Source organism: Botrytis deweyae (genome assembly GCF_014898535.1).
Source record: "Botrytis deweyae strain B1 chromosome Unknown BDEW_022, whole genome shotgun sequence".
In the NCBI taxonomy this organism is placed as follows: Eukaryota; Fungi; Ascomycota; class Leotiomycetes; order Helotiales; family Sclerotiniaceae; genus Botrytis; species Botrytis deweyae.
This window is the reverse complement of record NW_024066229.1, coordinates 1-25,715: the sequence shown is the minus strand read 5'-3', so window position 1 is coordinate 25,715 and position 25,715 is coordinate 1. Positions and strand designations below refer to the sequence as shown.

Here is a 25,715-nt window from a genome sequence, read left to right as displayed (position 1 = left end):
GCGTAAAGTGGTTGACAGACGCGTCGCGACTCCCAGTTTATCAGTTGCCGTAACCTCGAAAATAAATCAGATAACAGCTCCAGCAACCTTTTGAGAGAACCACAAAGTTGAACAAAATGGCGGATTTTAAAAGTTATCTTGCAGCGAGTATCTTGACAGAGGACAAAGTGGTAAGCAATTGTTTGTGGAGTTAAATTATTTTAACTGAAAGTCTTAGGTCACTTATAAACTGCTTAGTCGGGTGCTCAAAGCCCATGTAAATACAGCAAAGGAGTAAGTCGTTCTCTAGCTTAGTAGTGTGCCTTCTGCTAACATTTTGGCAGAATGCTGTTTGAGTTTCATCGAGTACAGAATGCAAAGAAACCAGGGACAATTCATGCAACTTATCTCATTGGTGGAACAAAGAGAAAAGAAGCACCTGAGGTTGAGGCGCAAAAGGATGGCGAAGATGATTATATGCAGAGCAGTCCATTTGTCGGAAGCTCAATGCCACAGCTCGAAGGGAGTACTGGTGAAGGCTCTACATTTAGTATAACATTGACTCGAGAGGAGGATTTGGAAAGTTGGAACCCCGCCTTTGGCAAGCCATACTTCGTAGCTAACAACCTACAGCAACACGGTCTCAATTTGAGCACATTTCCTCAATACATATATACAGTTTAGGGCCTCACCCATTGAAGGTAGAACACATTTTAAGTCCAAACTCTCCAAGTACTAACAACTTGTAGGAGCTCCAATTGCTCTCAGATTCGACCCGAGAAATCCAAACACTCGCCAAATCCGAAGACCCCCTCGAATCCTACCATAAATATGGAATAATTACCAACCCAAATGCTAAACGCCGTATCCGCAAAGCACCACACATTGCAACTGCCACACAAGCATCTGTTCCAACCAGACCTGCGACTGCGAAATCCAAGCTTAGTGAAGTCCAAGAGTCTGCTAAATCGTCTTCCTCCTCCAAAAAGCCCGAATCAAGATCACAGCCATCCAATGCCAAAGATTTCTTTGGCAGCAGTGGAAAAGAAAAGACCAAGGCAAAGCCACAAGCAGAGTCTACAAAAGCCGAATCCACCACTGCGCCCTCAAGTAAAGAATCAACACCTGCTCCTCCTGCAAATCTCAAGCGCGAATCAAGTAGCATTTTCAAGGCGTTCGCGAAAACTCAGCCTAAGAAAGCAAAAATTGAGGAAACAGAATCTAGTGCGAAGGACGATTCAGCGATGAAAGATGTCTCGGACGATGACGAAGAAGATACATGGATGCCAGCGCCTGTCACTCAAGAAACCAAGGCTCAAGATCGAAGTTCCAGGAAAGCAACACAAGAGAGACTAAGGAAAATGATGGAAGATGATGATGATGAAGAAGAGGAAGAAGAAGAAGAAAAGGCAGCACCCTCCCCAGCTCCTGAAACACCCGCCGAGGAGTTAGAAGAGGAAAAAGCACCTGAGGAAAACAAGGAAGAAGAACCTGTCGCAACTACAAGTAGTGGACGAAGAAGAGGTAGAAGAAGAGTCATGAAGAAGAGAACTGTGAAGGACGAAGATGGCTATTTAGGTAGGTTACTCACAAGTTTTATTCTCCTTTTCCATGCGTAATGTACTAACCGAGATATCAGTAACGAAACAAGAAGCAGCCTGGGAATCATTTTCGGAAGACGAGCCTGCTCCAGCACCTAAAGCTAAAGCAGCGGCTGTTTCCACTAAACCCAAGAAGGATGCACCAAAGAAGGGACAGGGGAATATTATGGCGTTTTTTGGGAAGAAATAGTGTTTTTAGCGGAACTTCAGGGAGTGATTGTTGACGACATTTCATAGCGAGCTGAATTGAGCATCATAGAGGTTATGTGATAGCGGATAGCTTTGATCGATCCAAATATATTGGTAGCAAATGAATATAATAAAACTAAATCACTGTATTAGGATGCAAGACATGCAAAATGGCAAAAATTGAATTCAGATCTAACTTTTCTTTGCAGAACATCTAATACATACATCTGCCTTACTTCACCAACAAGTATGATCGAGCTAATCCGACAAGTCGCACAGAAAACTCCCTCCATAAACATAACTCCAATCATAGCATGGTCATTGCTTCCACACTTTTATGCAAATAAAAGCCTCTTCTTGACGATTAAAGACGTCAAGTCTCGAGGTCATAAGGATCAGCGCCCTCCCCAAACAAAAGATGTGGTTTCCGTTTTGCAAGATCAAGAATTGTTTGTGCAAAGACTGAGTTAGCCCCTTTGCAAATATTAGTATCTGGATTTATCATATGCGATGGGTCCCATAAGACACGTGAAGACGGAAAGGGGAAGAGAAAACGAAGACATACATGCAAACCAACTCCTCGTATACTCCTGTATACGGTTGACATTAATACTCTCATGAATCAATCCCAATCTACTTGCTTTCAAAACTAGGTTCAAACACTCCATGATCTCATCATCATCATTACTAGTCATGGCTTGCAACAGTAGAGACATAGGCCATGCATTTTCGGGGCCAATGTGTGGACCTCCGATACCTTTGAATGCTTTCCCTTCGAGATAGTATGGATTTCCTTCTTTAGACAAAATCATTTTTCTGGTATTTTTATAGATTTGGTCATCATTGCTGCAGAAACCGAGGATTGGCAGGGCGAGGAGACTAGGCACATTGGCATCGTCCATGAGGATTTGTCCACCATAACCATCTACTTCATATGCAAATACTTTACCCCATTTCTTGTGTTGTACGACAGCGTGCTTCATGATACCATCTTTGATACTTTGTGAGCGCTTCTCGAGAGTTTGGGCTAGATCGGAACGTTTGGCTACTTTGAGAATCTCGGCGGTGCGTTTCAATTCGACGGACATCTGCGCATTCGCTGGGATGAAGAAACCTAGAATCGTTGTATCGTCCGAAGGGCGGAATGCGCTCCTTATCAAGCCCGTACCGTAATTTAATGGGTTTCCAACACCAGATAATGGTAAAGTTTCAGTTCCCTGGTCGGTTCGACGGCTGAATGTGTAGGAATTACGTTGGAAACGGCCAGTCTTTGAATCGAAGCTTGATTCGGATTGTTGCTCGATGACCATGAGAAGGGTATCTAGTGCGGTCAACCAGCGTGAATTGATAAAGTCAGTAGATTTAGTGTGGTTGTAGAAGGCGTTTCCTAGAGCCAGAAAGTTGGCAAGGGAATCTAGCTCATATTTACATTCAAAGACGAAAGATGGTTCGTATGCGGGGTGGACATTGTCATCTTGTCCGTTTTGCGATGCAGCAAGCTTCGAGGGCGGGGGAGGTTGAAATGCGTTGCAATATGGCGACTGTATAACATACTCTGCTTGTGTATTGATAGCTCCCAAAATCAGATTGAAAATAGCTGGATCTTTGTTTGACAAAGGCTGATACTGTAGCAGTTGATTTGTAGAGTCTCTGAGCCACTCCGCATTGATATCTCCCGTAACCACGAATGACTGCGCTCCTTGCCATTTCTGATTGCTCTGGGCACTTCTCGCCTTCAATTCCGTATGCTTTGTGGTTCCGTCGACGTGCCATCGTACAGTTGTATCGAGAGTATTGGGGAAAGCGTTTTCGAACAGTCTCGCGAGGTCCTTGTTAACCATCTTAATTGACATATCATCGATGACCTTCTCCACCAAAGCCGAGGAGAATGTTCGACATTCCTCAGCAGGTCGTTGAAAAGGCAATTCCATAGGTCCATCAGATACTGGCCCATGCCTGAAAGTCGAATATTTCTTATAATCTGGACATGCTTTCGCATACTTATGAGGATCGTTTATTGGTTCTTGTGGTCGATATGGCGATTGAGCTATTGCGCCCAAAGCTCCGAGCCATAGGAGCCATGTTTGAAGGGGAAAATGGCCCATTGTAGTTGATTGAAGATATACGATAGGTAATGAAGCTTTGTCGAGCTTTTTCGAGAAGAATAAATCTTATTTCGACATCTGAATAAACGTGGATAGCTATTTGCTTTCTGAAGTGAGAGCTGTTGCAATGAATTCGATGGTCCAAGCAATGATTGGCGTTTCGTGATGGAATATGTGCTCGTCTTTCTTCCGTTTAGATCAACCCAGCCCCCCATGAAGCATGAGTGAAGGATTTTCTTTCTAGAATCTCAATGCCAGAACAATGCCAATTGAGATTCGATACCATAAATTATGAGTTGATAGAGGCTTGCGTCTGCAGAATGAATACTAGATAAAAGTCGGGGAAATGGCAAGCCCACCAGCCGAATCTCTTGGCGGTGGGGTGCATCCGCGATTCCTAGGTAAACCGGTAGCTCTCTCAAGATAGACGAGCGAGACGAGATAGTTATTTCTAGAATCCGCTTAATTTATACACCTGTATCGTGGATCATTCAACACCCTTTTCAGGTTTTCATTAGATTTGCATATAGCATTATAGTTTGAAGATTTCTTAGAAGTGGTGTAATTGGCCCCAAAAGTTTTAAACATATCATGTAATTATCACCGACGAGAATGGTATTACTATGAGCTTAAAAACAAAAAAGCAATAATATCTGTTTCGTCTCTACGTCCCAATTTCTCCTCCTTAGATACCTAAGTCATCTTTTCGCAAGCTGTAGCTGCAGTTGATTCATTTTTTTTAGCGCCTCTTCCGTCCTTTTCTTCACTTGCTCCAATTCTATCTCTCGATCTCGCAAAGTCATGCGAATATCCGACTCCCCAGAAGATGTCTGCTCTTCAGGTGAATGAGACCTGGTTCTTCCCTCGCCCAGGTTCAGGATTGTTTGCAGCTGCTTGTCATATGTGTATACTTGCGCGATGCGCTCATTTGCATCAATGACAACATGGCGAATATGCGATTGCGTATCAATATCTAAAAAGCAGAATCTAGGTTAGATGATACTTGGCTCTAAACTGGAAATTTCCCTCACCTTTGATTTTAAGTGCATCAAGAGAAGACTTCGAACAAAAGTTAAGAATAATGTAATCTTCAAGAATACCCCATTTGTGATACTTTCCTCCAGCTTTAAATCTATCCACATGTTCTTCTAGTCTTCCATGGGTACCAGATTGAAGTATCTCAATACCCCATCTTTTGCCAAAGATAAAGAAATCGATTCGTCCATCCTTTGTTTCAGCATATTCTGACAAAATAGGTAGATTATGAAGCTCCTGGTTAAGGCAACAATACATCTCATCCTGGAATACTGCCTCTGGAATACCCCAATTAGCATTGGACTGGCAACTAGTATTTGACGAGGGAGAGCGATGATGCAGAACAGAAGGGCTAAATCTTTCGATGGCGTTTAAACAAGCTTGCTGAAGGGTGATTGTATCTGAACTGGTTCCTGCTGGCGGACCTGGAATGAGACGGCGATATGCGATTCTGTCTGGCGTTAGTATAAACAAAGGACAAGGTGAATGCACATACCTTCTATGTATTGGAGAAGCAAAAATATAGGTGACTTCGCTACTTTCATGCTTAAGATACTCTGCGTGTAGGAATCCCATTTTATAACAAAATGCTAATGCATCCGTTTTATTCGTTCCTGACTCTGTGTAGCCATTGGGTAGTCTCGCTACTTTACGCAATGCATCTGCAACATCCGAATATTTGAGATGGCTGCAAGATGGATGACGTGTCAAATAGTTTTTCAGGTGTTGCTCTCCTACGACTGTCCAGACGCCTCTGCCCCATTGAGTAAGAAATTCCAGTAGAAAATCATGCTCGACAAGGATCTCATGACAGAAGTCTGGCGACCATCTTCGACGTTTTTCGATATTCTTATTGAGCGAGAAACGGTTAGCATATTCTTCAATGAACAACTTCTTTGGTTTAGCCGAGTAGGGATTACCTGTGCAATCAACATTTCAAAATAACCCAAAATCAATCCAACCATTCCCGGATGACCGTCAGTAGCAGAGTGAAGATACTCGGCTACAGCTACTCGATCAACGCTATCAGGATCAAGACGATTCTCCAGGATCCATTTACTAACTGCGGTCAATGTCTCATGTGATTTGAAGAGCATACATAAAGAACTGGATTTTGATGGTCGTAATTCAATACGATTGAGATCGTCCACTTTCGAAGCTTGCGATTCAATGAACGGTTCTTGAATCTCAGAAATGCCAGCAGCCCCATAAAGGCAAACAAGCACAAATATTCGACTTGATCTAGTGTAGCGGCTTCTGAGCTCAGAAATCCAAAATTCTTCATCTTCATAAGAGCCTTGAGCTTCGTCAATGAGATAAATAAGTTTGGCGTTAGGTTTATGTGTACGGTATCTGGCATTGTCTTTTCGCGCCCGGGTTACCTGTTCGTCTAAATATTCTTGCTATGGAACATTATTGCGTCTATTTTTGGGCAGCCAATGAACGAATACAGGCTCAAGCTCTGGATTGTGAAGAATAATATGATATCCAATCAACCGAAGAAGAGTTGTTTTTCCCACTAGAGGTGTAGCACGAATAACCGCCATTCCCGTGTTTAGTGCAAGTTGCAGAACTGAAGAAACTAGATCTGGTCTTTCGCAAACATAATTGCAGCGTGTATTCCATGAACTGAAATCAGGAAGTGCATGGTCGTTAATATCGTGTCCACAGTTGACACAGTTGACACAGATAGGAACTAAAAGCTCGAAGACTCCTTGAGGGCAATCACACGATGACAAGGCCAGTGAGTGATAGTGGTAAAAGGGGGATCTGACAAATCAATGTTTGTGTGTCCTCTGGCAGGCTTCTGTTGTTTAGAATCTTGATTTGGGTGGGGTTTTTTCTTTGCTTGTCGTCTGATGTGGTGCTTGGAATGTTTCTGGCGACGCTTTGGTTTAACGACAACTTTTTGTAAAGCGGCCTTTGGGGAGAAAACTTTGGGAAGATGCAACTCCACATCCTTTGAAATAGATGAGAGAAGTCTTTTGGACATAGTTCTGGTAGTTGCAGGCATTTTCTATAATAGGTAAGTAAAAGCAGACTTGTGAAGAGGAAAGAAAGTTCTTGTTTTTGAGTTGTGAATAGATCAAACATCCCTTCTTTGTTGTAAAGAAAGTGGAGATAGTATTTTGTTGTTTTTGTTGTTGTATGATCCATTTCTGCGAACAAAGGAATTACAATCGACCGCACCCAACTCCTTCAGACTTCCTTAAGCATTTTGATAAGACCTTATCGAAGCTGTCAGGGGGACAACCTGGAAAATGCCTAACCTCTAGCTCTACATACATAAGAGATGCTTTGGCATGAATTATCTTTGGCCAATCGTTATCGCATGGGCCCGTCAGCCGGGAATCAATAAGAAAAGTGTTTTTTTTATTAATTGGACCATCTAGCTTTAGGAATTTGAGGCAAAATGGTGAGCTGAACCTCGTGTTGTGGGCAAACGTCAGGTGTACGGGTCATGTAATAGGAAAGAAGTTGGCAAGTTGGGAAGTTTGGCTTACAACTAAGGATTTTCTCGCTCTCTGGAGATTGAGGGTTATTTCGAAGGTGCTCAACATATGCTTCTTTGTCCATGAACAGGAAAGGATTGAATACATATTACTTTGATGAGCAATTGAGGTCAGGCCTTGAACGTTGCAACATCCAACCAGCTCTGGATAATTAGTCCTTGTCAAATGAATAGGACTAGCTGTATATTGGCACATAGAGTAACAACGAGTTAGAGAGCTTTCGAACTTACATTGGTGCTTGATGCTTAACTAGCTAGGTAGATTGCATGTGTCTAAACTGCTTAGCGAGTAATATCCATGCAGTGGAACTGCGTTGCAGTTGCATCATCAGCACAATTAGTAAGCTTCTTTTAATACGCAAATACCGAGCGAGGTAATTATAGCCGATCGTAATACGATGCTGTGCTATGAACAGTACCTCAACTGAGTCATGAAGCATGCGGTAAGGCAATCTATGCACGCCATCTTCTCTGGAAATTGGAGTATTTCAATGCCACTGGCAAAGCTTAGAGGACATACCCGATCGCGATTGCTCTTGAACAGTATGATTGCTTCTGTGGTATTGCACGTTTTGATTGCGAACTAACATATACCAATGCTACTGCATCGTAGATCCGCTTAATCCAAGGCTTTCGAGTATTCTTCCTAGAAGATATCTTCAACGACTTTGAAACTAAGCTATGCAATGTCGCCCGATATACACTGTTCCTACCCCAGGCCAAGCAACATTCGGACCTTCCTCCGATGAACCTCTCAAATATACTAAGTTTCAGATGAATATCATCTGCAGCTTTCTAAACCGGATGAATATATTCTTGCATAGGTACCGGAACACTTTTCCTGATGACGGACACGCGTAAACACGATCGTAATCATGGTATGATATGCAATGCCTTCCCAAAGTACTGCTTTCCCGACCATTGCGGAATTTTAGTGACATTCGTTGAAAAGAAACTTTTGAATGTCACTGCTTGCTTGCATGCCTCCAGCAACCTTCAGAATCCTATTGGACCAGTAAGTACTAAGCGTCTCGCATCTCTTCTGGTGTTGTACCCATTGCCATGCAGCCCAGATTGAAATTCAAAACTGACAGCCCAATGAAGCTTTCATCAATCAAATCCCCAGAATTTCGGAAATAAAGAACCGTTGCCATTGAAAACTGTAACGCATTCTTGGTCTAGTGGCTCCTCTTTCACGTGAGTGACCAGACCTTTACAACGCCTACAATGATGCTCGATGTTGAGACTAGTTAATGACCTGTATGTAGCATTTCAGGTCAAAAGACGACATTGAATTTCAAATGCCACAGCTTCAATTTTCTACAGATTTTAAACTTCCTGACCTGCTGGTATCATTTGGTAACAAACTCTTCGGGTTGTTGAAAGGAATGCGAAGAATAGACATTTGGGGGCGAGGCGTGATCTTTTTATAGAGATTCTTCATTGCAGATCGTTTATTCTGGATTGTTGTTTGAGTCTCTACAAGAAAGATACCAGTAAAGGGCTGCACTAGATGAAGGGCGGCGTGAGTGGCTAGCTGGCGAGAAACCAGTGTGATGTACCAGTCTGAAAGGAATCATCGTGCGACAGATGTTTCAACATGGTTGCTCGAGTCATGTAAATCTCATCGTCCGCCCATAAGATTACCAGCCGGAGTGCAGCTGTGAAAGGGGGAGATATGGGACAAGTTTGTGGCTGCGCACAGCTTCTTCAGCTCGTGCTTGGATAAAAGATTGTCTCCATATTGGGGAATAAACGCGACTGTATACCTATGTAAAAACCAGCACCAGGCCACCAGGCCAGTTCAGCTGGCGGTCCATAGAAGCAAATGATTTGTCAGTATGTCCGATCTAACCGATCGTGATTAGTCATCAAAATTTCTTTTTCCAGTTCGTAATACGGAGGCACTTAATATGTTGTGCTCCACTCGGAAACCCTTGAGGCATGTTTCCTAGAAGGTTATCCGCATGTGGGCGAGTCTGTTAAGTGCAATTTTAAGCGGTTATCGAATCCCTATCAAGCCTCTCCGATAGTACATGCATGAACGGAGTCCATTTCGAGATGCAAGCAAAGTTGATGTCAAAACATCACGAACAAACTCGATTCTGAAATCTCTACAAACTGAAGTTATTAGACCTCAAAGAGTAGAGGCATGAATGATCTCTGACATTGAGCTTGGTGGTCTGCTTCGACCATGGTGATCCTCAACGGCAAAGGTAATGGGAATGTCAAGCCTACTATTCAAGACATTCAAGACATTGCAGAAATTCGAGATCTTCTTGAAGATATTCACATCGCAGATACGAGTCAAAGTTCCATACCAGATTCCACGAAAACGCATTCTTCGAACAAAACAGCCGCCGCCGCCGAAGCCTCATATTCATCCACGATCCCTTCTCCAATTCCAAAGCCAGCAGACTGGACCTCAGATCTACCTAACTCTGAGCATGTGCGCTTTTTTAAAAAGACAAATTGGGCTGCAACACACCTCGGACCATTAGAATCATGGGGCCTTGCCCTACGACTTCACACTTTCACAATTTTTGCGGATTCAAGGCCTGCTTGTTTATATTGGTATGATGGAAAGATAAAATCTCACTACTCGAATCTGAATAATCTGACAGCATCGTGTTAGGGGACCTGAGAGAGTTGCAATTTACAATGAAAACTTCATCCAAATGACTGGTAACACACATCCAGCATTAATGGGCAAACCATTTGAGTTGGCTTTCCCAGAAATTTGGAATGACATAAAGGGGGTTTTCATTCATGCAGAGACGAGCAAGCTTGCAGCAGACGTTAATGAGATACCATTGATGGTGGAGAGAAGCGGGTTCAAAGAGGAGACATATTTCACGGGAAGCTTTAATCCAGTCCGAAGGGAGGATGGAGCAGTTGCAGGCTTTTACAATTCTGTAGGTTCGTATTTGTTTCGCAGATTTTGCAACCTTCAAATCCATTTCCGTTCCCAAAATCTACATCCCACTTTTCCTATTCCCCATTCATGCGATGAATGGAGTAAATCATCGCATATCGAAATGAATTCTTGACTATCTGATTTTGAGACAATACAACCTTCCAATCTGATTGGGATAGTAGAATGTCGTACTGAAGCTCAAGATACTATTTGATTGTCGAACTTCAACATAGATATTGAAGAGATAGTTCTGAAGTATTATTGAATTTGTTATGCGATTTGTTTCATTAATCTTTACTTTCTGTTTCCAAGTCTAATTTTATCCGTTATTATCCTCTCAGATATTCTTTTGGCTAGCAATTACTGAAACGTGGATGCAGTTGAAGTTACTGCCCAAAGGATCAACGCGAGAAGACAGTCAATGTTGGGATCATTGGAGATCTCAATTGGATTGCAACAAGGGACACTTGCTAGCCATGTTATGCCTCATTTAGAGTCGAATCCACTTGATATCCCCATGGCAATGTTATATCAGGTGGACGAGCAAAGTTCTTCTGGGTCCACGGTTTATTTGCGGGGTCAACTGGGTTTCCCTGAAAACCACCCACTCGCTGTGCCGGAAGCTAAACTCAGCAGTTGTCTTGCCCTATTTCCATTGTTGCATAAGACAAGCAATAAGATTTCGACTCATTCTGTTGATGAGAGATTTGAGGGAGTCGAATGGCGTGGCCACAAAGATGATTTTAACAAAGCTCATGAACCATCGACGCATTTTAGCATACTTCCAATCTCAAGTGCTGATCGTCTCTTTGGCTATCTTATACTTGGCGCCAATTCTCGCCGACCAATTGACGATACCTACGATCAATTCATAAATGCCATTGCCTCGAGAGTCTCATCAATTGCATCTGCCTTGGCTAGCGCTGAGGAAACAAAGCGGAGGGCTGATCGACTAGAAAAAGAACTAGCTGAAAGTGAGAGACAAATCAGATACATGGCACAGAACGCTCCGGTTGGTATGCTGCAATTATCGACTGAAGGTAAGATCCTCTGGGCCAATCATATGTACTACCGAATTACTGGCCATCCGGGACCTGAGGAACCGCAGTACAACTATTCCTTTCTTGACGTCTTAATTGAAGAAGACAGGTCTCAAACCTTACAAGCTTGGGTAAAACTTCATGATGGATCCTCTCACATTGAGACTACATCACGGCTCAAGCGGATGTTCGTGCCACCCAGTGGGGAAGCCGAGCACGCTTGTGTGCTATCATTGGCATTCCCATATATTGTTAATGGTGAAGTTAAATCCATCATGGCTTGCTTCACCGACATCTCTGAGTTAAAATGGGCCGAAGCAGCGGAAGCTAGAAATGCCGAGGAAGCACGCGCGGCCAAACGCCAACAAGAGGAGTTCATTGATGTTGTTTCTCACGAGATGAGAAATCCTCTTTCTGCCATCTTCCAATGTGCCGATATGATATCAAATTCGTACAAAGATTTATCGCATACAAATACTCTTGAAATCTTGAAAAGCAATGTCGAGGCCGCCCATACGATAGCTATGTGTGCTAGTCATCAAAAGCGTATTGTGGATGATGTCTTGACACTCTCGAAGCTCAAGTATATGATGTTGTCCATTTCGCCGCATTCTGCTAATCCAGCAAAGATTCTGGAACAGGTCGTCAGAATGTTTGAAGCGGATTTAACGTCCCACGATATCTCAATCAAAACAATAGCTCAACCATCCTTCGGCGCCAACAATATCGACTTAGTCATGTTTGACTCTTCACGTGTGAACCAAATCTTGATTAACTTACTAACAAACGCGATTAAGTTTACAAGAGGTGAACCAAAGAGAAAGATCACAGTTACTTATGGTGCTACTCTTGTTAATCCAGAGAAGAATTTCAGCAAGGAGCTTTACTGGGTACCATGCGGGGACGAGGTTGAAGATTTGACGCTCAATCCAGAGTGGGGCTCCGGTGAACCTGTGTTTTTAACATGCGCAGTCACAGATACAGGAGTTGGCATGCGTGCTGAGGAGATCCCTCGTCTCTTCACTCGCTTCGAGCAGGCCAATTCGAAAACCTCTATAAAATATGGTGGATCTGGTTTGGGATTGTTCATTTCTCAGAAGCTTGCCGAAAAGCAAGGAGGTAGGATTGGTCTATCTTCCAAGTTAGGCCAGGGGAGTACGTTCGGATTTTACGTCAAGGTACGACGTAGTGTTAAACCACGAAAAGATATCCGTCCAAAATTAACACCAGTATCATTCGATGGATCTTACTATGACGGATCGAAGCCTATGCACGTTTTGTTAGTCGAGGACAATTTGGTCAATCAGAGGATATTAGAGAAGCAATTAAAAAAAGCTGGCTGCATAGTTTACGTGGCTAACCATGGGCTAGAGGCTCTAGAGATATTGAGACAATGTTCCTGCTGGCATGAGCCGGTAAAAGACGCGAAGAAGTTAGATATCATACTGATGGATTGGGAAATGCCTGTCATGGATGGTCTCACTTGCAGTCGGGAGATCCGAGCATTGCAACAATCTGGAAAGATCGTGAGGCATCTTGAGATCATCGCAATTACTGCTAATGCCCGAGAGGAGCAGGTTCAAGTGGCATTACATAACGGAATTGTAAGTCTCCGAAAGACTGGTTTGAAGTGAATCATCATGCTAACAGTTGTTGCTGTAGAATTTCGTAATGTCCAAGCCTTTCATAGTCTCGAACTTACTATCCAAGATGAGAGAGAGGCTTAGCGGGATCGACAATGGAACAAGTTTTCAGTGAATGAATATGATCCTGCCCATAATTACAGTAGGAGTGCTTATGAGGAGGCGATCGGTATTATCCCTTCTTGTTTTCTGAATGGCTTTGCGCTATTCTCTAATCGCCCAAGCCCCTCTGAATAGACAACGGAAGTCGCGGATATCGAGGGAAATGACTGTGAGCATATATGCCCAGCTGCCCTTTTGATGAAGAATACTGTGAATGATACCAGTATGTTTGAGATAATTGGAACAACGACGGATATGAAAGAACTCAATGCCAAACCAAGATTACGTGTATTAATGTTCTTGTCATCACGTGAAACTTATGGGCATTTGCTTGGATGCAATACCCCAAGAAACGACACCCAAAATTGTTGGAAACCTGTCAGAAACACAGGTAGTGATGAAGAGAGCAGCTAGGCTTAGTTGCAAGAACGAAAAGGGCTATTTAGGTCGGTTCTTTCTTGGTATTTTTGTAATCCATTGGATAGCATTAGCAAACAATAGGATAAATTAGAATTACATCAAAGTTCGAGCAAACCCCATACAATTCAACCTTACACCATATCAAGACTTTCAGATCCCCCCCCCCCTTTCCAAAAAGGTAACAAGATACATAGAAAGTATCATCAAAGGTGGCCCGGTAAACACATTGTCCACAGCATTTCGGTGTGGAATCTTCACCGTTCAAGGATTCAGAAAGCCAATCATTCTACTTTACGCGCCAATAGCAAATTCTGGGAGAGTCATAGCAAATTCTGGGACAGTCATTGAAGCCGTTTCGATTTCAAGTCAGGTCGTACAAATGAGTCAATTAGTTTCTCGCATTCAAAGGCATGCTGTCAGATCTTCCACATACACCCAACTATTCGGCAACAACGTCGACATCGAGAAAACACCCCCCGTCAAGTACTTGGTTGTTCGACTCTACGCATTGCAAATATCCGTCGGACTGTGTTGTCTAATATTGCAGTGGCAGTGCTGTTCGCAAAGCTTGGTGGCTAGGGAGATTAACAATGAGGGTTGAACATGGCAATATACCATCAATCGTGAGAGCTGACGATATTGCTTGGCCACAGAAGCGAAAAGATATTCTACAATTCCGAAATGTCTCTTCTGAGGTCAGAAGTCTCTGAACTTAAAGAGGAGACAGATTCAAGATCGCCTCATATTAATGCAGGGAGATCAGGCGCTTCTTGAAATGGTTGGGTCGCCTGCATCGAAGCTCATCAAAGCATACGTATTTAGGGTATCAGAAATTACAGTTCTAGCAAGAGAAGCGAGCGAAATAGCATCACGTTCGCAGATAATACTGGATTGGATGGAACATGGATTTGAGTTGCTGTGGAGTCTTCCTTTGTGGTACTTCATGTGCAAGTCTTAGCTTGTACGTAGGAACTTCGCCACGAGGGATCCTGATTTCCTCGAAATAATCAAAGAAGAAAGAACATTACACAAGGACAACACAATAAAGTTCTTTCACTTGGGTCGAATGACATTATTGACAACCCACTAGAAGTGTTCGTAACTTAAGCTGACCGGAATTAGTTTTCTAGATGAGCAGACGCAGCCAGTCTAGCGAGCTCGATAAAATTGGTTCATCTTTGCAGGATATAAAACATTACAAACTTTAGCGGTAGCCGTGCATATATTTGCTAATTTGGCATTTCAGCACTGAAAGATTAAGCGAGTATTGTGATCTCTGTATTCACCTCTGATTTTTGATAGTAGGCAATCTGAACCATGTGTCTTTTGCTCCCCGCTAACAATTTTCGGAGCCTATTACATTGGAGCAGAAATTAAAATACCTACTTAGGCAATCAATCTCTTTGATCTGAGTTTCCTGGCGCGCTTCTGTGCCAAGATTTTCAGGTGAGAGCTTTTTGATGTTTCTATAATTTTACATGGAAGAATACCCTCAAAGCTTCAGCACCGTCAGAAACTCTTTGAAATGCTTAAAAAAAATTATTGTTTTATGATTCTATGAATGACATAAAAAGATACATCTGTTGTTGTGGCATTGATTTTCGGTAGATGTTTGCTGTTGGGCTCTGCTTGCTTATTATTTGCTTGCATTTGCTACTTTGAGCAAATAAAGGATCAAATGAAACTTCCATTGCTCCCTACTCTATTACATATCAATCTTTTTGTGGAAATACCTTTCATGGGGGGTCTTTACATATGAAAGTCACACAATATATTCACCCCTCACAAAGGAAGATGGCTTACTAGTGAGAAGTCCTCATTACCTGAGTATCTCTTAAATATTGATCAACTTGCTCAAGTAGTGATCATTGATCTTACCACCAATTGATTCATTTCTCAATAGGGGATGCACACATTCAACTTTTTGATCGATAGACCAGCCATTATAGCATAACATGTCTGCCCAAGCAGTGGATCAAGCGACCAGTGTTACGGAGGAATCAAAGAAAGCAGCTATAGAGCAGCTCAACAAGGAAGGAAACGTTTTATTTGGATGTAAAAAGCTCTCGGAGGGTATGTTGCAAGTTTCCATTTTTTACACTGTTTTTTGACAAAAATAAAGACGTCTCTTTGCGTCTAAGAGATAAAACGGCTCAAACTATATATGCTAACAATATACTTCTTGCACATAGCTCTTGATAAGTATATGGAAGCTGTCGAGATTGACCCGGTCTCACCTCTTACTTCCAAACCATTACGTAACACGACAGTGGTTCAATTTGAGTGCGGCAGATACACTGAATGCATAAAAGGAGTTCAAGACATACTAGAGCTGATGGTTGTGCAACAACTGGACGACAAAATTGTCATTTCAAACCTTCAACGGCAGCTGAAAAGAGCCTATGATCATGTTCCTACATATTCTCTGCAAAAGCAACTACAAAGACGATTGAAAATATTTGCATGTTTTCCACGAGATCGTGCATCTATGTAAGCTTTCTGCATTCACATGATTGGAGGTGGCTAATATTGATGACTAGGTTCACATCGCCTGAGTATTTTAGAATTGGAAACGATGTCGCCGAACCTCTTTCCGTTGAAGTTCCGAAAGATTCTCTAAAGAAAGGTGACATAATTTCGTTTTTCTTCGCTGGTATTGGGGATGCGCGTCATTTGTATGCAACGATTATCGATCTCCATGAATCTGGAAATAGAACCACTGCCACCCCTCGAAAATATCATTTCGTTGCAAATGATCTCAATATATGCTCTCTAACCCGAAATCTTATTATCTGGACACTTCTTGATGAGTTGTCTGCATTAGACCATGGTTCGGACCAGGGATTGATGGTCTTGACAACTATTTTCTTCATTTACAGACCCATTATCATGCCAGGCTACGTCTACAAACTTTTGTGTGCAACAATGGAAGCTATTCTTGCTAAATTGGACAAGGTGTGTATACTCTGAATTTCAAACTCTTACACTACGGCACTATCTAGAGGCAATGCTATGCTATACATCACCTTTCGAAAGGATGACATGTACTCGAGCTTTCTAATTCAATACTTACTATTCGTCAACCTTAGGGAGTTAGTCCTGTCGAGTGGGTGACCTTTCACGAGTACGACATTCCAAGATACATCGATGTTTTAAAACACTGGGCTAGTAACGGCTTTGGGATATTTACTACCGAAAAGGTTATCCAAGGCACACGCGACAAACTGAGCCAAAAATCACTACTTCATGACTCCCGAGACACTAGCAAAGTTTGCACTGACGAGAAGGAGTTTTATGCCAAGTATGCTCTTGTTTATCCTCCGGAGAAGATGATTCTTTCACAAGAACCACGGTTGAAAAAGCTCATCACGAAAGCATTGAAAGAGAAAAGATACTCTAATAAACTCCGCAAACATCTCGCAAAGAACTGGAAATTTAATCCAACTATGATGGACCAAAATTGGTACCGAAATACTCTAAGAAAGTATGGCCATTCCAAGGGTTATAGCTTCGAAATCAATCCATTTTCGGCTATCTGGCATTTCCAAGATACCTGGAAAGGAACCGAGCCTTCCTCCTTGTTTGATCATGTAGCACCGATGTTTAAGCGCGCAGCCAATGCAATCAAGGAAATGAAGGGAATATTCTGTGTAGAGGCTCTCTGTGGGGATGTCACTGAAATTGCCGAATGGTTTCATTTTGACTGCTCACCGACCAGAGTCTCTCGCTCTCCCGAGTTTCCCAAAAGTTTCGACTGTATTCATATGAGTAACATACCGTGAGTACCCTTTTTTATTCATAAGTCTCGTGTATAGGTGATTTTGTTCAATGCTTCTGTAAAAGGCTGGGTAGACGGTGCTAACAATGTCCTTCAGGGGTTACATCGGCGGTCATTTATCGACATTTCTTTACGTGTTCCCCCTCTTAAAGATTGGTACTAGCAGTTATCTCAAATCAAACTGTCTACGTAACCCGGGATCATGGGATTGCCTGGAGGCATTTCTAGCAGATTATCAGTGTATCACTGACAAAGAAATGCTGCGAAAGTTAACAGGCGTTATTGCAGCTCTTGAGCCAGGTAAAGACGAATTGTTGCCGTTGATTAAATACAACTCATACTCGCGGGAGGCACTCGATTCACAGGATGCCTGGTCCGCATTGTTACCTCAGGCTGAGTTTCAAAAGTGGTTCTACACACTTTTTTTCAGGATTGCTTTGCCTCACAATGTGGACATCTCCAAGACCGACGCAATCATTCTCTCTCCTCTTAATCTCACAGTATTGTTTAGACTGATCGATCAGCTTCATAATCACGGGTATCCCTCGCACTGGATGTCAGAAATTATTTACAATATCATTGAGAACAAGGTTGCCTCTACTTGTCGTCCTCCTCGGGCCACTCCCACTACGGTTTCTGCATTGATGAGACAATATAAGCTCAAAAAGCTCTGTAAAAGTCCTTTCGCTGATGAAATTGCAACTCTCACTAGGATTTTCTCGCCCATCTTACCATTCGTTCTCGAGTCACAGAAAATTCCTTCCCAGGAAGATATCCACAAGTACACTTTTCCACTCGAAAAAATGTACACCGTTCAAGAAATGCCGAACAATCTTACACTGTTATTTTGGAGTGATAAGCTGTTCAGAGAAGTGGGTCAGGTGGGCTTCTGCGCGATGTATCAGAACATCCGCCCACTCCTTGATCCTACTTGGGAAGATGAAATGGATGCTCAGTTTAAAGGAATTCAATTCAAAACTTTTAGAGAGAAAGGCATGGTTCTGTGGAGTACTATTGAGTGGAATCTAGAAACATCAGAAGCTAGTGCTTGGATGCCTAGCAGTCTAATGGATAGAATGATCAGGGAGAGAGATTGGGGTTGTGGGCTATTCAGGACAGATACGTGGGAGAGGTGTTGGGATAAGTTGTCACTGGTCAGTAATGCGAGAAAGGGTGAAAAATGGGAAGATGATATTACTTCAGTCGAAGATATCAAGCTTGCGCAGTCGATCAAGAAGGGTGTGAATCTGGAAAAATGAAATTATGCGCGACGGTGGCATCACGGAAGTGGAGCTCTGCTTTAGTATTTGAAACTAGCTCTAAGCCCTGGATCACCCAAAACGCATAACCGTAAGAGTGGAATTCAATTTTCTTGATGGAATCTATTATTGGTGCAAGTTGACTGTCTTTTACGACCCAATGCGTACTCCGAGAAAGCAAAGACTTCTATCTTTTTAGCGTACGATACAATCTATGGGTAACGAGAAATATCTATACGCTCATTAATGCCGCTTCTCTATGATCGTCATCAATTCTGAAGTTTGCATTAGAAGCGCTCGAAGAATTAAATTAGGAAACTCACCATCATAGCTAGACTGATCTTTCTCTGGCTGAGATCTTTTGTCATTATCATAGAGACCTCCTACCGGCTTCTCATTGAAACTATTCTCTGGAAAGTGACGTTCATCCACCCATGGGGTAGAAAATCGGTTCCTCTTGAAATATTTGTATGGGTACGCAATTGGAGGATCAAACCTATTGTATATTCCGCTCACAGCTTTAGTAGGCTCTTCAGCCAATCTTATCTCACCACCGTCGAAGTTTTCACCCATTTCCCATACTCCAGATCCAACCTGAAGAAGGCGAAGCTTAGGCAGATCATTTTTCATCTTCTGAAAATAGTCGGACCATTTTGTTTTGTAATGCCAGATAGTGGGAGCGCCTGAAATGAGCGTCAGTATTTATAATCTCAGTTCTTGCTCAGATATTATCACCTCCATTATCCATGGGAGTCATCGCATAGTTCTCATCATCGAGATCCCCCAAGTGTCTAGTCCCTGCGAGTATTGGACAGTCGTCGAATTTGAGAACTTCCAACGTTTCTCCATGAGATAAAATCCAATCCAATTGCCAATCGTGCGAAAAAGTGTAGTTGCCCAATTCCAACTTCTTCAATTTTGGAAAATGCACACTTCTCCAATCACACTTGGGAAAATAACCCCACCAATGAATACAGTGAATAGTGAGCGAGGTGAGATTCTTAGCGCAGGGCACCAGCCATGTAGAAGGAAGCTCGGTAAAGAAATCATGCATAGGTGGAAGAGACCATGAAGATTCAGGGGTTGCCTTTTCATATTCGACAACGATTCTCATACGCAAGTTCGTGATTCTTTTCAAGACCGCAATAAAGTCTTTTGATCCGGTCAAGCTCGTATCATTGACATTTTGTAGATTCTTGAGGGAAAGTGTGGTAAGTAAGGGTGTAGGATACCTTGGGTCATTCAAGGAACGAAACAATTCTTTGAGAACAGCAATACGATATTCATGGCTGTCTTCTGCTGGGGTAAGATAGAATCCTCTTTCATCCTCCTCGCCCAAATATGTACAAAATTCTGCAAATTCGACTGCGACGGTGGTGAGGTTAGGGAACCTGTTACATTTTCCAATGATTCTTTTCATCGAGATATTGAAATGCTGTGGGGGGTGTTTCTCCGCGTAGGAGCTGAGATACGAATTTGCATAGGGTTCAAGACTGGTGATGTAACTGACAGAACGAACTGCTTGCTTGAGATGTGGTACACAGATGATCTTCTCCAAATTGGTGCGCGGAATGGCTGAGTCTATCTCTGCAACGTCTTCAGACTCCTCGTCTTCATTATCGTCTTCATATCCTTCATTTAGATTCTGTAGATTCACACTACAGTGCGAGAAGAACTTTTCGGTGACTAGAACTGAGAAGGATCTCGAAACAAGACGGAGGTTTTTGAGATCAGAGGTGCTCGTTACCCCTTTAATGATCAAGCGAAAGATTTCTGCTGGAAAGTTTTCCATTTTCAATTGATGCTAGGGGAAAATGTCTGGAGCTTGTCTGTTCAAATCTTAAATCAATGGTAGTACCGGTAGAGGGTAGCGACGGCTAGTACATATAGCTCGCTCCAGACGCCGCATTAGGTTTCGGATAATAATCTGACTCCTGTTTCTGGAAAGGGATAATTAGAAATCAATTACTGGACACCAACCAGGCAGCATACTCAATGCTAAGAGAATTCGGACTCGCAAATAAATAAAGTATCTTAGTTTCTCAGCAAGCTATATTTTCCACGTCGTTGCTTACTGACAAACTTCCAGTCCAGTGTTGATACTCTTTGCACAATCTGTTAAAGCCGGGGACTTGAATGGCTTTAAATAAATCCAACTTCGTGAATTGCAACTTGGGGGAAGTTGACGTCGGTGATTGATTGAAAGTGAGACTATAAGCCTTTCCCTCTCCACGATGTGTTGTAGTATGCTTATCTCACGTGATCAAACTTTGATCGACCCGATTTAAACATGAGCTCAAGAGAACACGTCCTGGGGCTCGATGTGAAGGTTAACTCTGCCTTTGGAAAGAAAAGCTGCAACATATCCTCAATCGGTTGCTTTTCCTTCAAGCTCTGGCCGTGTCGACACTGTCGTTTTTGGGGGTTTCCAGTGCTTTCCAACCCCCTCTGGCTCAAATCGATCGCAGCACGCACGAATTCTGTGGATTCCGATCCTTGATTGCCGTAAATTATGAAATAAATACAGCAAGAAGTCTGGCGTCAGCACTCTTTCATTCTAAGGTCCGATTTGCCTTGACATGCTCTCGTCACAAGGTAGAAGAAATTCTCTGGTGCTCCAACAAATCCTAGATTTCGAGAACCTGCAGCCTGTAGGTCTCGAAATTTTGCAATTCTGATTCGATAAATTTCAATTCTAGGTATCTAAGCTTCCAAAGCTCCGACAAAGTATGCATTCTTGTCCGGAGCCATAATCATCTTTCTGAAAATTGCATTTACAGTACCATCTATTTATCGTCTAGAATTCGCCACATCACTTCATAAGAAACATAGCAGATTGATCTCTGGAAGTTATTCCTATTCAGGAGGCAGTCAATGTCTTACGAAGATCTCCCTCACCCCATAAATCCAGTATTTTTAAGACTTCGTGTCAATGACTAAAACTGGCGAAGCACAAGGGCAACCATTCACTTTAACATTTAAGTCATCGCATCTCCAAATTGCCATAAACCATTCTCGCTTGTTACTGCTCCGAGAATAAACCATAATCACGTGCCAAAAATCCCTTTCCAAGCTAGTCATTACTAGCTCGATCCAAAAATAGCGTTCTAAACTGCATTGAGAGGAATTTAGGTTTGAACTTAGCTCTTCACCCACGAACTGACCAGGCACATGCTGAGATGGACAGTACAAGTACAGAATACTCAAGGACAGATTTTAGTGGATCAGTGGGAAACCACGATATTTTATGGACAAAATTTTCAAGTGGCTATCCTTGAATAAAAGTGGTGAAAGTATTTTCACGACCTCCAGATCAAAGAAACTGAATTATGTATGATTCCGATCAAGTGCCTCGAATAAATTGTTTTTATAACAGAACAGTCTGATAATAATAGTATGCTGTCTGCCCTATGACTTTGAGGCAGAGACCATGGCACCGTCTTCAATCTCATCTATCCTCCTAGTACCTCTGGGGCACGAAATTTATGGTCACAACTTCGATACCCAAAGCCTAAATTGCGTAGAAAAACTTCGAGTAGATGCGCAGGGCTCTGAAGATCTGGTCCATCAATGATCACCAAGACTGAAGAAGCAAAGTTTGGTATGTTAGAATGATACAATTAGTACGTGTCATATTAAGGTCATCAGGTTTCTATTCGATCAAACGAAAACCTAGCCGTCTTTTGACTTCTCCGTCTTTAAAGATTTACATTTAAGTGCTTGTGCCTACCAACTCGTCCCGTGAATTTGATGATTGTGTGATTATCAAATCATGATAATATGAGGATTCATAATAAGTCCACTAAATCACTTACTAATATCTTATCAAATAAGGGATATATTGATGACTAATACACATATGATGTGATATTATATTATGAAATCATATTATCATATAGTTGTATAATAGTATCTCTTATCAAATTGATTTATAATGGAATAGAATGAAATGGAACTAGATGGAAGTATACAGGAAATATTACTAAATTGATTGGTTGTACTTTCTTTTTATTATCTAAAATGATTCTATAAGATATGATTTAAATCAATCTTATTTATAAGTATGGAATATACTGGAATTTCATTATAAACTATATAAATCTAGAATATTCTTTAAAGAAATTCTAGGAAAAAGTAAGCAATTTCATTTTAATTCAGTCTAGTTCTTCTAAATTGATTTCAATTTAATTCTTATTTTATATATTCGATTTATCTCTATAGTTTAAATTAACTAGATTTTTCATTATTTTTATAATAATATTATTCCTTTTTATTATAAAAACTAATCTTTAAGAGATTATAAGCCTAACTAGTTTAAACTAACTTAAAAAGGGAATTAGCTTAATTTAAAACTATATATTATATATATATCGCTATTAAATTATTGAATATCGAATTTTCAAATCAATTTAATCGAATTTATATTGAAAACTATTGTATATAGACTCTGAGGTCTGTATCCCTGAAGCTAAATCTAATTAAGTGTATAAAATTAAATTTTTAGATAATATATTTATATTATATTGCTATCCATAGTGGGTGATATATCAATCTTCTTTATATTAAGGTATTCTAATTTATTTAATTTTTATTTTATATCAATTAAAATAAAAATCTAATTTAAAAAATAATTAATCTATTCAATCCTTAAAACTAAAATTGATTTTAAATTGATTTATTTATTTAATTTATTCAAACCCGAAATTAACTATATATTTAGATTAGTATTTAACTAATATATATGTTAGAATAGATAATAGTAATAAATCAATTAGATATAATGTAGTATAAAGACTTTTTATTAATTCTTTTAAATTATAAAAATTCTATAATTTATAATTATATATAAATTAATATTAGTTTGAAATAGTTTTACAAAAACTATTTATATATTTTTATTAGTTTTTATATAAATTGATTGTAATAGAGCCCCCTATATTGTATATTGTATTTCGAAATGTATATATTTACTTTTCAAATTTGATTTGTGTAATATAAGAAAATGGGATACTAAATAATTATGTTTATATTGTATATTAAAAGAAAGTAAGAATGCTATAAAGTTATAAATAATCAATAAATAATATTTTAATATATTTATTACTTTTACTAATAAATTATTAAGAAATCTATAAATTCCCTTTAATTTCCTGAATTCATTTTTTTTTCTAATAGATTATTCTTTATTATCTTTTTATTAATCCTTATTTTATTATAGCTATTTTTTAACTTATTAATTTTCAGATAATTATAATTTAGTTTGTAGTAAATCTTATTGAATTAATTATCTTTATATATTTTTATTACTTTAAGTGTATTGTATCCTTTATTTCTAAAGATTTCTATTATTATAATAAGAATCCTTATATTAAATATAGTTATTACTGTATTTAGAAGAAAATCTATTAGTTAGTATTTTTTTGATATATTTCTAATCTCAATTTGTTATATCAAACTTAAGTCTTTTGATAGATTATTTTTATTAATAATCAAAAGGAAAAGAATATCGAAATTGTAATAGTATATCAAAATAAATATTATATTAAAAATATAAAGGTCTTTTTATAAAAGAAAAATAAATAGGATGATATTAAAAAGCTAGAATTATTCAAAATATTATTTTTATTTATTATAAAAAAATTAGATTGAATAAGTAATCTTATAAAATACTTTATAAATTCTTATCAAATTATTATTGATTATCTTTTATTTCTTTATAATAATATTTAATTGACTTTTTTGATTTTAAAATAATTTACTTACACTAAATACTATTATTTCAGACTTTATTATAAAACTAATAACTATAATAGATTTGAATAATAAAAACAATTTTATAATTTCAATTATTTATCTTTATATTATCAATATTCCTATTCTATTCTCTATTCCTTCAAAAAGCAAAACTTGTCAGGGAGCGACCACCTGACAGGGTATATATAGTAGATCCACTGTTCCGAACGTATTCGGAACACTCCACGCTTTTGTAGGTTAGTAGTAAAGTGGATCAACTCTAACATTGTGTTCCGAATACAAGGGTATCTTATTCTGAACTTCTTATTCGGTAAATCTGAACAAGAATAATCGTACTTTGAATTCAATCTCGGTGATTGATTCAGCTACAGCTATTGCACTTCTAACATTCTATATTTATAGACCTATGTTTATAGGGAGCTAGCTCCTTCCTGATTGGCGCATACCGGGTGGGTCCGCACAAGACGGGGGTGAGTGTCAGGGAGCGACCACCTGACAGGGTATATATAGTAGATCCACTGTTCCGAACGTATTCGGAACACTCCACGCTTTTGTGGGTTAGTGGTAAAGTGGATCAACTCTAACAAAACTTTAAATATTATAAATATACTAACTGATTTGAAAAACTATAAACCTTTTTATATTAATACTCAATTATTGTTTTGCTTTTATTCTTATATTCATTTTTTTATATTTAAAAAAAATTACTTTAAATATTCTAATAAATTCTTTTTTGATTTTAATAATAATAAAAAAGATAACCCTTTTTTCTATCAGATTATTAATATCTTTTAATATTCTAATATTTCCTGTATTTCTAAAAGCAATATTAATATTATTATTTTTTAAGCGAAAAAGCATATTACTGAAAATTTGATAGTTTCTATTTATCAATCTATTATCAAAATTAAAGTTATTCAAATCATTCTTTCTTTTATAAAGCTTTTTATATAACTTTAAAATAAAAGATAATATTGATTACTACTAATTTCTTTTTTAATTTTCAATATTAGAATATTAATGTTTTGCCAAAAATTAAGATTTTTTATATAATTGTTTTATTTATATTAAAAAGTTTAATATCATTATAAATTCTTCTAAAAATATTTAATTCTATAAATATTTGTAGATTACCAATAATTAATTAATAAAGATTCGAATATCTAATAAAATCTTTATAAAAATAAATAAAAATAAAAATATAAATAAAAATAAAGTAAATATATTTTTAACAAATAAAAATAAATAAAACAATAATAATATAAATAATATTATCTTTAGAATTCTTCTTTTTATATTAGATTTTTTTAATATATAAAATAAAAGAATTAATTCTTATTATAAAATCCTTTTAATATATTAATATAACAATATCTTTATA

At 39.4% G+C, this 25,715-nt stretch overlaps 6 protein-coding genes across 6 annotated transcripts; 3 read left to right on the top strand and 3 right to left on the bottom strand.

Annotated features, from left to right (window-relative positions):
- The first annotated feature begins 1 nt into the window (after window position 1).
- EAE98_008376 (uncharacterized protein) lies at window positions 2-1,915 on the top strand. Its single transcript, XM_038955999.1, has 6 exons — window positions 2-170; window positions 218-273; window positions 324-562; window positions 613-680; window positions 729-1,557; window positions 1,619-1,915. The coding sequence occupies exons 1-6, from the start codon at window positions 117-119 to the stop codon at window positions 1,768-1,770; spliced, it is 1,398 nt and encodes a 465-aa protein (XP_038807458.1). The 5' UTR covers window positions 2-116; the 3' UTR covers window positions 1,771-1,915.
- A 227-nt stretch (window positions 1,916-2,142) lies between these two features.
- Window positions 2,143-3,874, bottom strand: EAE98_008375 (uncharacterized protein; the record flags this gene model as incomplete). The annotated part of the gene is made up of 2 exons (XM_038955998.1): window positions 2,143-2,243; window positions 2,335-3,874. 2 exons carry the CDS (start codon window positions 3,872-3,874, stop codon window positions 2,143-2,145), a joined length of 1,641 nt encoding a protein of 546 aa, XP_038807457.1.
- A 698-nt stretch (window positions 3,875-4,572) lies between these two features.
- On the bottom strand, window positions 4,573-6,923 carry EAE98_008374 (uncharacterized protein; the record flags this gene model as incomplete). Its single annotated transcript, XM_038955997.1, has 6 exons — window positions 4,573-4,847; window positions 4,906-5,360; window positions 5,406-5,758; window positions 5,830-6,312; window positions 6,361-6,538; window positions 6,685-6,923. 6 exons carry the CDS (start codon window positions 6,921-6,923, stop codon window positions 4,573-4,575), a joined length of 1,983 nt encoding a protein of 660 aa, XP_038807456.1.
- A 2,451-nt stretch (window positions 6,924-9,374) lies between these two features.
- EAE98_008373 (uncharacterized protein) lies at window positions 9,375-13,653 on the top strand. Its single transcript, XM_038955996.1, has 4 exons — window positions 9,375-9,995; window positions 10,057-10,340; window positions 10,719-12,982; window positions 13,041-13,653. The coding sequence occupies exons 1-4, from the start codon at window positions 9,616-9,618 to the stop codon at window positions 13,134-13,136; spliced, it is 3,024 nt and encodes a 1,007-aa protein (XP_038807455.1). The 5' UTR covers window positions 9,375-9,615; the 3' UTR covers window positions 13,137-13,653.
- Window positions 13,654-15,498: 1,845 nt separating this feature from the next.
- EAE98_008372 (uncharacterized protein) lies at window positions 15,499-18,580 on the top strand (the record flags this gene model as incomplete). Its single annotated transcript, XM_038955995.1, has 5 exons — window positions 15,499-15,616; window positions 15,736-16,033; window positions 16,084-16,498; window positions 16,633-17,321; window positions 17,419-18,580. 5 exons carry the CDS (start codon window positions 15,499-15,501, stop codon window positions 18,578-18,580), a joined length of 2,682 nt encoding a protein of 893 aa, XP_038807454.1.
- Window positions 18,581-18,823: 243 nt separating this feature from the next.
- On the bottom strand, window positions 18,824-20,372 carry EAE98_008371 (uncharacterized protein; the record flags this gene model as incomplete). The annotated part of the gene is made up of 3 exons (XM_038955994.1): window positions 18,824-18,837; window positions 18,904-19,263; window positions 19,316-20,372. 3 exons carry the CDS (start codon window positions 20,370-20,372, stop codon window positions 18,824-18,826), a joined length of 1,431 nt encoding a protein of 476 aa, XP_038807453.1.
- Between the last annotated feature and the right edge of the window lie 5,343 nt (window positions 20,373-25,715).